This window comes from Chelonia mydas, chromosome 1 (genome assembly GCF_015237465.2).
Source record: "Chelonia mydas isolate rCheMyd1 chromosome 1, rCheMyd1.pri.v2, whole genome shotgun sequence".
NCBI classification, from domain to species: Eukaryota; Metazoa; Chordata; order Testudines; family Cheloniidae; genus Chelonia; species Chelonia mydas.
In genome coordinates, this window is record NC_057849.1 from 154,643,377 (window position 1) to 154,655,331 (window position 11,955).

Genomic DNA, 11,955 nt, shown 5'->3' on the forward strand with positions numbered 1-11,955 from the left:
CTGTGGGCAGGCATGGACTTTGTCCCCCTGCCCCATGCGAGGCCCCGTTGGCCTGACTGGAGCCACACCCTCCTCCCCAATATAGAAGTCAACCTACGCCTATGTGGGGGAACAGATTGTTTAGCATAAGTAGCTAACACATACTGCAAAAGACCATTTCAAGGTGAAGTGGCCAGTTAACACCTCTGCAGTCATAGGACATGGGGCTGTAGGTTAGAGATTGTTGTAATAAGCCATAAATCCACTGTTTTTATTAAGTGCATGATTTTCAGTGGCTAGCAAAGTTATGAATGTAAGTGCCCAGGCTCCTCTTTTGAAGGTGTTGTGCAGGTTTCCTTTGGGGACAAGGACTGAGAGGTCAGCTATAGAATGGTCGTTTTGTGAAAAGAGTTCACACACAGGGGATGTGGTGTTTTTGTATTGTATCATTTTTCCGCGTGAGTTCATTCAAGGGTGTCGTGATTGTCTGGTTTCACCCACATCGTTGTTATGGGGGCATTTACTTGCCTCACATGGCATTGCATGAGTTTCAATGAGCCTTCTGGTATGTGTGATTTCACTTTCTAGGATAGCTTCAGTTGGGGAAGCTCCTCTCAGACTCCTACATGTGCCCAACAGGAAAATAGCTAATATTTTTTGACAGCTGAGTTTATCAGTAAAATATATGTTAAAGACAAAATAAATATAGAAGGAGTTACAGTAGAAGTGGGTCTGTGAGCTGATGGAGTGGTCCAGTTGTCTAGCAGGAACAGAAGTCTCTTACCGTGTGAGGAGTTTACCTATTCCTTTCTTCATGTCAGGCATGTTAGTAAAAGGATGGAGGGCTTTGTATTATTAAGATTAGAATAAGTTACATCTTTCCCCTTTTTATTTGAACCTGATGGTGACCTGCAGAGGCTGAATCAGGTTGTCTTCAATTTTACAAGGGCAGCAAGGCCAGGCAGCAATTCTTGTATCCGATACGTTCTTTAATTGCATCTATCTGTTATAGGTTCTTATGTGGTTCCTGTCACCACAGTATCTGAGCACTTCACATGTATTTATATACCTTCACTACACCCCTGTGCAGTAGGGCAGTGCTATTATCCCCATTGTACAGATGAGCAACTGAGGCCATGTCTACACTGCAAAATTATGTTGACCTAATTTACGTTGGCTTACAGCCACCACCCACCGCAGTTACTGAGTTGCTTGTGTGTGTGGACACTTGGCTCCCTGTGTTGGCGGTGCACGTCCTCACTAGGAGCGCTTGTATCGATTGTACTGTCAGTGTGGGGCATTGTGGACTCTTGAAAGCCAATAGCAGTGAACATAAGCAATGCAGTGTCTCCACTGATGCTGCGTCAACCTAATTACATCGACTGTAACTCTACGCCACTAAGGGAGGTGGTCTTACTAAATCAGCTTAGAGAAGCACTTACATCGGTGGGAGCCAAATTTAAGTGAAGACACTTCCACAGCTAGGGCGATACAAGGCAGCTTATGTCGACCTAACCCTGTAGTGTAGATCAGGCCTGAGGCCCAGAGACTAGGGGCTACGTTCACAAAAGAACTTAGATGCCTAAATCCCAGAATCAGACCTCACTGGGATTCACAAAACCCCTGCTCAGCTGCCCCTGGCCCATGTAGGCACCAAAACACGCTCAATGCCTAAATTTTTGCAGTAAATGTTCTCTTGGCCCCTATGAATCTGCCTCTGAGCATGTGCACTGCAGTCCCACGCCAGATGCCCCAGAGTGATGCACAAACCGGGCAGAGAGAGGTGTTCCTCCACCTAACTCACCTGCAATGCCCGATCCAGTAGGCATGAGAAGCTTACACAAGATGCTGGGGGAAGGAAGGGCAGGACTTCCACAGTGCAAGAGCTTTAACAGGAGAGACTGAGGAAGCCCTGCACCAGAATATCACATAGCCCAGTGGTTAGAGCACTCACCTGAGAGATGGGTGACCGCTTTTCAAATCCTTTCTCCCCATCCGACAGAGGGGCACTTTGAAATGGGGGGCTTCCACATCCCAGTGAGTACCTTAACTACAGAGTTAAAAGTTATGAGGCTTCATCTACTTGGTAAAATGGTGCAGCTGCCTGGCACCAAGAGAGGATTTGCGGCTGAGAATCCCAAGCAGAGGGAGGTGCCTCCCTGCACTGTGAATTTAGGTGCCTATCTCTGAGAGAGGGGCAGGGCTTAGCACACATGGGCTAGCCTCGGCAAGGAGCCACCTAGCATGCTGGCTTTTATGGATCACGTTCTCAGGTGCCTGTCTCTTCCCATTCACTGTACAGGGAGCCTAGATGCCGAACTCCAGCTTTTTGAATCCCAGTGATTTTTCTAGGTGCCTAAACGCTAAGTGTGATGACGCTGAGCATCACCAAGCTTAAGTTTGGTTGTGAATCTAACCCTAAGTGACTTGCCCAAGGTCATACAGGAAGTCTGTGGCAGAGGAGTAATTGAACTTGAGCCTCTTGCTCCCTTAACCTAATCTCTATAGAATTCTCCCATGAAGAGTTTTAAAATGTCTTTAAAATAACATAGGATCAGCTCCATAAATGACATATAGGATTGTGGGTAGTAAGACATGGCCTGCGTGGTCTGGGTGATTTGGAATGGCAGAAGTCTGATAGCTGTCAAAGGGATCATTAGCTCATGTACGGGCACTTGGTAGTGGTGTTGTAGATGCACACTGAAATAAAGCACAAATAAAAAGATATAGGTCTTCGAATATACTTGGTGTTTTGTATTCTGTCTTTCCCGTAATATTCATGCCTCTTGTCCTGCTCAAGTGTAAGGTGTTTTTCTGTGAATACAGCTGGGTTGTATTTTCTTTCTGCTAAAGTGTGTGGCCGTGATTTTGTGCAACTATATTCTCATTCAAACGGAGACTAACTTCAAGAGACTTACTGGAGAATTCATCCCTGCCTTCCAGTAGCACCTTCACATGCACAGGGAGGAGATGGCTTGCACCTCCCCTCTTTAGGGGCTGCCAGAGTCCGGTTTGACCCCTGGCATGGTCTAAAGCACAGTCTTACTTAGGGCTGTGCTAACTTGCACCCCTATTGCCATAATCTCTATGGAGCTTGCAGCCATGGGGAATTGCCAGGGTGCAGAGCCATCCCAGCTACCCCTCCTCCTGCCCTGATTCATAGAGGTGGATCTGGCCTTTGTTGCTTTGCTTTCAGCTGAGTTGAATTGGATTTTTTCTCTCTTGGCTGTATGTCGGTAGAACGGCGTTATGATGTTTCTCTGGGCAGTCAGATCGTGCATATGGTTTCCAGTGCCTTAACATGTGAGGGTTTATTTTCTATGCATTTAGCCAGTGGTTTGTTTTTGTTTTTTTGTTTTTTCCTGAGTAGAGCCAGGTTGTGTTTGCTTCAAAGCTGAGATGGAGTCTTTCCCCCCTGACCCTTGTGAGCAGAGTTGGGTTGTTACAGTCTCTGATGCTGATAGTGTTATTCTGTGAGCCAAGTACCTTGTATTGTGTCTGGATTTTGCTTTTCTGTGAGTAAAGCTGAATTATTGTTTCTGTGTGAAAGTCGGGTATATTTTCAGTGAAAGGACATATTTGTATTTCCCTGAGGCAGTGTGCATGTTAATTCAGATTAGTTTGTTCACTCTAAAGTGCAGCAAATTAATTATATTGAACTGACATACATCCACGTTAATTTGCCTTTCTTTCAAATTAACCGTGCAGCATTCTAGGCAGATATCTGCTGGTGCAACGTTCTGCCGGTTGGCACTATGCATGCTGAGATTTTTCATGCTGTGCAATGTGGGATGCCTACTGGAACCTACAAGAATTCTGGGACTTGAGGGTCAAAGTAAAAAATTCCCATAATTCCTCTCCTGGCATCCATGTGTTCATTTGTATTTTGCCAGCATGATTTTAGAACTGCTGTCAGGCAGCATGGTGGAGGACACACTGCTGAGCATTAGGGTGACCACCTTTTCAAAAGGCAAAAGTGGGATACATGCAGGAGCCCTACCCCCTCTGTACCCCTGCCCTGCTTCTCCTCTTCCTCCATGGCCCCACCCCCGGCCAGGCTGGAAGCTGGAGCCTGGCCATGGCAAGAGTCGCCCAGGGAGCACAAACTGCTGTAGGGAACCCTGGATCCTGCATGCCCCGGGCCGGATGCCCAAAAGTGGCCCCTGGCCTGCGTCCCCACCCCTGGGATGCACCACCCAGGGCAGGTGAAGAGTCTGGGGCTCCCCACAGTGGTCCAGGCTCCCTGGGTGGCTCTTACCACAGCCCAGCTCTGGCTTCTGGCCTGGCCAGGGCCTTGGTGGGGACAGGAGGAGCAGGGGGTGCGGCCTTGTGGTCAGGGGGGCTGAGGCCCTTCTCAGCCCCCCACCCCACCCCTGGAAGAGGCTGGCGCTGCCCCTGAGTCTCAGGCAGGCACAGAGCAGTGTCCCAGGGAGTCATTCAGCCAGGGATCGGGACTTGAACTCTGCATTTCAGGACTGTCCTGCCCAATTCGGGGTGGGTGGTCACCCTCCTGAGCGCCACGGTCATGACAGCCGTTAATTCAAACAGGATGAGGTATATGCTTTGACAGGCGTGCAGCCAGGTGGGTTTGGCTTGGTGGCTTTGGATGCCTGGCCTGTATGGCTACAGGTGAAGGAGGAGCAGAAGGATGAATTCAAGTAGTTACTTCTGCAGGGCGTTTTCCTGGAGCAGGTTCATTTGGCTGAAAGCCCTTTGTGGTCTCAAAGACTTAGCGGTGCCTGGTGGGACAAGAGGGAGGCTCAGAACTGGGATGACTGGCAGCGGCACTTCGGCTACTTTCCTACAGAGGCCTGTGGAGAGCTCACCCCGGAGCTGCAGCGGAAGAACACCAAAATGAGAGGTCCCCTCAGCCTGGAGAAGTAAGTGGCCCTCACCACCTGGGAGCTCGCCGCCCCTGATTGCCACTGGTCCGTGGCTAGCCAGTTCACTGGTAGATCAGCTGTCAGGTCTGTTGCCATTGAGCTTTGCAGTGCTGTTTAGAGAGAGCTGCCGTGCTGTGTGACACAGCTCAGCAATGCACAGGAAGTTATTCATGGCTTTGCACAGATGGGGTTCCTGAACTATATAGGGACTGTTCTTTGCCCCCCACACCACATCAAAGACTTTATCAACAGGAAGGATATGTCTCATTGCCGCCAGGGCAGGCTGATCACTGCGGAAGGTTCACAGCTATTAATGTGAGGTGGTCTGGAAAGGTCCATGATGCCAGGATCTTTAGAAACTCAGGCCTGTTTGCTGGAATGAGCAAAGGGAACTTTTGCTCTCAGCATACCATAGACATTAGTGAAGTTGATTCCTCCTGCCATTCTGGGAGCCCCAGCTTTCCCCTCTGCCACCCTGGCTTATGAAGCCTTTTACGGGACACTTTGACAAGAAAAACGTCGACTTTTAACTATATCGTGTGTGGCTGCCGAATGAGAGCAGTGTGCGCATTTGAAAGACTGAAGGGAAGGTGGAGGTGTCTCATGGCAAGGCTGGATGACATGCCGCCTGTGATAGCTGCTTGCTGCATTTTGCACATCTGCGAGAGCAAGGGAGAGAGCCTAACGGAGGGATGGGAGGAGTAGATGGAGAGACGTTCTGAATGTTCTGGACAGCTGGAGGGAGCGCCTCTGCAAAATGCCCCAACTGGTTAGGGAAATAGAGTCAGGGAAGTGTGTTGCTCCTACTTTGAGGCCAGGGGTAGTTGTGGCTAATGAATGTTTTGTACCCAAAGAAATGACTGAAAAGTGTGTGCATTGATTTCAGGAGGAACTAGCTGAAAGCCCGTGCTGTTGCTTGGGGGTAATTCATAGTTGTGTGTAAAAACGCTGAAAAGCACCTGAGAACTTAAAAATTGGACAGTAGCAGACAATCTCAGTGATGATTGAACCTGGTGAAATCCTGGACAAAAAGAGCTCTCAGCCATGCTTGCAGCTGCTTCTATTGCTTCACACTGACTCAGACGTGCTAGGCTTCAGAATGACACACACGCACAGTGACAACCCTGGGATCTTATTACATAGATTAATACTATGGGACAGATATTCTAATTGATGCAAGAGAGTTGTTCCCAAGTGAAATTTTTTAGCTTCTTCTTTGCCTTGTCCCATCATTTGGGGTTGGTGGTTCTTGTTCTTCATCCCAAATATTCTTATCGAGTGCGTTTTCCAAGCTGACACAAACTTTCTTCATGTCCTCCTTCAGTATCTCAAACCACCTTTTTCTAGGTCTTCCTCATCTTTGTGCTGGGATTACTAGGTCTTGTACTCTCTCTGGCCAACATATTCCATGTCTCATTGTCTCAGATGATCCAGCAAATGACATAGTTAATAAATAACACCACTTGAATAAAAAAATAACAGAGGGCATGCATCATGTGCATCAGGTCCCTTTCCAGGACCATGCATTCCATTCTGATTCTTTATGAATGCTTCAGGAAACCATCCCTTCACACCTTTGCCTTCATAACCCCGTATTGGGATACTGTCACTACGATCCCTGAGCAGCATCTTTTGCTTCGCTTGGAGGATTGCTAGTCTTTCAGCATGTGATAAGGCCCCTGTATGTGCAGGCTGTAGCATTGCAAGTGCTAAGGGAAATCAGAAAAAGCAGAGGTAGTTATTGTCCTGTGGCTTGTCTCCGTGTTAACAAGGAATAAATGTTTGTTTTCTCCCAATTGTGGAGTCCCATTCCCATCTGCTCTTCCCACTCTGAGGTTCATTTTAAGGTAAGACGTTTTCCAGTGTACCTTTCCCCTGGTATAGGCCCTCTGTGTAAAGGCTGGGTGAGTTGGTGTTGCGGGGGTGGAGGGAGGGCAGGCAACAGGGGCAGATTATTAATTGCTTGTGCACCTCTGCAGGCTGCCCATACCTGGAGGTTGTTACCAGGAGGCATGTCCCCAGGAGACACAGAAGGGGCTTGTTCAAAAAGGCAGTGGGCAAACCAGGAAGATATGCAGTGCTGCTATTTACCAGGATGTTGTCTCCCCAGCAGGTGCAGGACTGGAAAGGAAACATAAGTTATATGAGTGGCCTTACGTTTTCTTTTATAACACCTGTCGATCAGCACAAAGTACACTGCAAAATAAACTTTTGCAGTAACTGGTGTGAACCAGGGGTTTAGTCATGTTTGCCTTTTGGAATGTCCCTGTAGCCTGATTTTGACAATTTACCTCATAAAATTTAAACCCTGCAAGTACATTATCTACTGATTTGTTTTCATAAGGGCATTCCTTGCAGAGTATGGTCCTAACAACTCAGCGTGGGTTAGGGTGACACAAACTGGCTCTTGGATTGTAAATTCTTCCCTGTCTCCTCCCTGTTCTGTTCAGCCTGAGCTCAGCTGTTGGGCTTCAACAAACAGGGCCAGGTTCTGTTACCCCTCCTCTCCCTGAGTAGTAATTTACTCCAAAAGTTGTCCTGGTCCCATGGACTTCAGCAGGACCTCTTGTGGAGTAAGGTCCCAATCCTGCTCTAATTGAAGCCAATATCAAAACGTTGGCTTCAAAGGAAGCATGAACCAGCTCTGAGGTACTACACAAACAGAGTAAGATTATGAGAATCTGGCCCAATGATAATTATTTATTTCATTAGGTAGCCTAGAAAAACAGCACAAAAAGTTACTTGCAAAGTTCTACATCTTTATAAATCTACAACAATACAGGAACTGCTGCACCAGAAAAGGCCAATGATTAAGGCTGTGAGTTTGCAACAGAGGTCGTGGAAGTCACGGATTCTGTGACTTTCTATGACCTCCATGAAATGCTGTAGCTGCAGTGGCCAGTGTGGCTGACGCCAGGGCCACCCAAGCAACTGGCCCTGGAGCCAGCTGCTTAGGCAGCCCCGGGCCCAGCCAGTGCCAGTGTCAGTTGCTCAGGTGGCCCCACAGCTAGCCAGATGGGCCACTGCTGGAGCGGCCCTGGGAACAGCCGCACCGGCTGCTGCTTGGCGGCCCTGGGCAGCTGGCCTCAGAGACTGCCCTAGCAGCAGCTGGTGTGGCTGGCCCTCGGGACCGCCTGAGCAGCTGTCCTGGGGTGGCGGAGCAGCGAGCGGAGTGTGGCCCCAGGGGTGGCCGGAGCAGCCGGTGCTTGGTGGCCTCAAGCATCTGGCCCTGGGGCCCCCCAGAGCAGTGGTCGATGGGGCTGGACCCAGGCTCCCCCAGTGCAGCAGTGCCCCAAGGACCCCCCAGAGCAGCGGCACTCTGGGTGGCCCTCCAGAGCAGCAGGGACTGCAGGAGCAGGGCAGCTAAGATTTAGTCAGGGGTGTTTACAGTAAAAGTCATAGTCATAGGCCGTGAGTTTTTGTTTATTGTCCATGACCTGTCCATGACTTTTACTAAAAATACCCATGACTAAGTTATTGCCTTAACCATGAGCCGTGCACTCACTTCTTCCATCTCTGACACTGGCTGCTGTTGGATGCCTTAGAGGAAGGAGAAACACCCACTTTATGACTGTGTGACCCAACCTGGCAATCCTCTTGTGTCCAGAAATGGGAGGACTGGTAGCTCATAAAACAGACGTAGAAACCTGGCACTTGGTAGTAGAACTTGTTATTCTTTATTGACTTGAATTTTACTGAATAACAAATGCTATTAAAATGTAAAACAAACAATGTCTCTTCATTCCATCTCTTATGTACCTGGCCCTTATACTATAGACTAAAGCTGCAGATAATTGTGTGTTTGGGAGTTTGCTAGTGGTTAATTACAATGACATATTATTATTATTATTATTTTTTTTTTTTTTGGTGCTCTTGGTGAGGGGTGAATGGTGAGAATCTGAGAAGAACTGATACATTTCTCTGTGTAGAAAGTCACTCTGTAGTGATGGTTTTAGCATATTTGATTGCAGGGATAAAATTGTATGCAGGCGAGTTGGATTTGGGCTCATCTGTAATTTGGGCTCCCCTTCAAATTCTAGTGGCAAAGTGTGAGTACTTCAATGCTGGGGGGAGCGTGAAGGATCGAATCGCCCTGAGGATGGTGGAGGATGCCGAAAGAGCTGGGATCATAAAACCCGGAGACACAATCATTGAGCCAACATCAGGAAACACAGGTAGGAACTGGATTTGTGGCCCTGCATTTGGACAGCATGGTTATGGAATTGAATGGTGGCCTGATATTTTTGAGTGGGATACACAGGAGGAGATGAGATGGAAGCTTTTGGAGCCTTTCAGCTCCTACTACAATGAAGAGGGGAAATGAGGCTTGCTAAACCTTTTCTGCTAAATGCAGTTTTCCCTTTGTGATGTTACACTCTATATGATTTTATGAAAATATGCTAATGAGTGTGAATATAATGTAACTGGAATATGCTTCAGGCAAAAGGTCTCTTGTAAGGTATCATTACAAGGCTTATAATCTACTGAGTGTGGTCATCCTATTTGTATAAATGTATCACTCTTGTATCTGAAACTAGAAATATGAAATATAACTCTGAGGGCCTATTGTAATTATGCAAAGTGTGGGTCATTAATGGTGGTTTGGAATCTTGATGGCTCCCATTAACCAGGACAATCACCTGTAGGTGACTCTGTTTTACTTGTAAGTCTTCCTGTATACCCGTGTGCTGGCAAGTGGGTAATGAAGTCTTACAGTGACATGTGATCATGTCACCTGAACTGGAATCCATATTTAAACTGGTGTTTTTCCATTCAGAAGGAGGGGTGGGAACCCAGAGAGGGACAAAGGACTCCCGCCTTATGCAAAAGATATATAAGTGGGTGGAACAGAACAAAAGGGGCGGCCATCATGAGAAATCCCCTAGCTACCACCTGAGCTGGAACAAGGGCTGTACCAGGGGAAAGGATTGTGGCCAGACTAGGAAGGTGTCCGGTCTGTGAAAGAAACTTATTGAAACATCTCCGAGGGTGAGATTTTATCTGTATTCAGTTTTATTACTGTACTAGACTTAGACTTGCATGTTTTATTTTATTTTGCTTGGTAATTCACTTTGTTCTGTCTTCTATTACTTGGAACCACTTAAATCCTACTTTCTGTATTTAATAAAATCACTTTTTACTTATTAATTAACCCAGAGTAAGTATTAATACCTGGGGGGGGGGGGGGCAAACAGCTGTGCATATCTCTCTATCAGTGTCATAGAGGGTGAACAATTTATGAGTTTACCCTGTATAAGCTTTATACAGGGTAAAACAGATTTATTTGGGGTTTGGACCCCATTGGGGGTTGAGCATCTGAGTGTTAAAGACAGAAACACTTCTTAAGTTGCTTTCAGTTAGTCTGCAGCTTTGGGGCACGTGGTTCAGACCCTGGGTCTGTGTTGGAGCAGACTGGTGTGTCTGGCTCAACAAGACAGGGTGCTGGAGTCCCAAGCTGGCAGGGAAAGCAGGAGCAGAAGTAGTCTTGGCACATCAGGTGGCAGCCTTTGATCGTTTAAATGGCTAAAAATAAACATCAGTATGATCCGTCACAATGATAAAACAAATGAAAATTGAATGTTGCCAAGCCTACAAATATATCATCGCTTCTCCCATATCTGCCTTACTTAGCCTCAGCTGGCCAGGAACAGGCTAGGGCCAGTTCATGGTTGGGAGAGAAGGTGCAGGAGCTTTTCCCCATTCTGTAGCTTGCACAAGAAGCAGGTGCAACCCGTCCTATTTTCCTGGTGCGTGCAGGACCCCCAAACAGCTAGGGCTATGGGTCTGTCTCCCCACACCCCCTCGCAGTAGCAGGCCAAACAAGACCAGCATAGCTGAGGAGGATTAAACTGCACCCTATACAAGGGTGTAGATGCCACAGGGCTCAGGAAGGAATTCTGCACCCCCGAGGCAGCATTCCTCCTTGTACTTGCCTAGGGGTCGTGTGACTCCACATCGCTTCCAACACTGGGCTGTGCCTGAATGGCATGATTGAGCTCAGAGTAGGGGCCTACAGTGGAATTTCTTTGCTTTTTGTTATCTGACCATTTGATCTAGCTCTAATACTAAAGCAATTTCTACCAATCCTCTGGCAGGCTGCATTTAACTCCTGCGTGTATTGCAGACATTTTCGACAGCACATCCTAGTACAGAAGCAATGTTTCACGCATGCCCTGTGCATCATTTACCTTCCCCATCCAGCATGGGAACAGCTGGCTCAGTCAGTCATTCCAAGTGAAATTAGAGCACAGATACACTTTGCCAACGAGCCATGGAGTGAGGCTGGCATATGTGCAGCTTTGTCCCACACATTAGCCTGCTGGGGGCGGGGGGCATTAAGCAGTCCTGAGGAGAACAGAGAGCTGTCTAAGCGTAATTATATCTTTTCTGTGTGAAACGACACATGTGGGAAAACAAGAGATCGGTGCGTTGCTAAGTGTAGAAAAATGCTTCTGAGCCTTTCCAGTCCCTTCAGTTGGTATGCTGTGAAAATATACTGCTCTTCCCCAGTTCTCAGGGGCACAGAGACTTAATTACAAGTAAACTCTCAAATTAGAACATCCTCCTACACTAGGACTGTCAGAGAGCATGCAAAAAGTCTAAGATGGTACATTGCTATTTAGCTTTTACATGCAAATTCAGGAGCTGCATTTACCAGATTAACACAGGACTTGCAGGAGACTGTGACTGTCAGTTGACCTTTCCAAATGCTGTCACTGAATAATTCCCTTTCCTCCCCCACTGCCTAGGAATCGGACTGGCCCTGGTTGCTGCAGTGAAAGGCTACCGCAGCATCATTGTGTTGCCGGAGAAAATGAGCATGGAGAAGGTCAGAGTCCTTTATGGTATTACACTGAAATCCTGGGAATGGGGAAAGTTCTCTTTCTTTAGAACTAGTGAACCCTTTCCTATATACGGTAACAATCCTAGTTACAAGTAATGGCATATCTTTGTAGTTATTCAGAAGAGTTCTCTGGACAATGAAGCAGGCAATGATAATCTGACTGATTATCTGGTGTCAGCTATGCAGCTGGTGCAATATATTAGCCAAATATGGTACATTTCTGCACAGAGATGATGCAATTTTGCGTCT

At 47.3% G+C, this 11,955-nt stretch overlaps 1 protein-coding gene across 1 annotated transcript in view; it reads left to right on the plus strand.

Moving 5' to 3' along the window:
* Window positions 1-11,955, plus strand: part of LOC102931998 (cystathionine beta-synthase) — a 59,135-nt gene that overhangs the window by 12,976 nt on the left and 34,204 nt on the right. Inside the window, exons 3-4 of the mRNA XM_007064426.3 lie at window positions 8,903-9,037; window positions 11,612-11,691. Coding sequence (XP_007064488.1) covers window positions 8,903-9,037; window positions 11,612-11,691 — 215 coding nt within the window. The remainder of the gene's footprint in view (window positions 1-8,902; window positions 9,038-11,611; window positions 11,692-11,955) is intronic.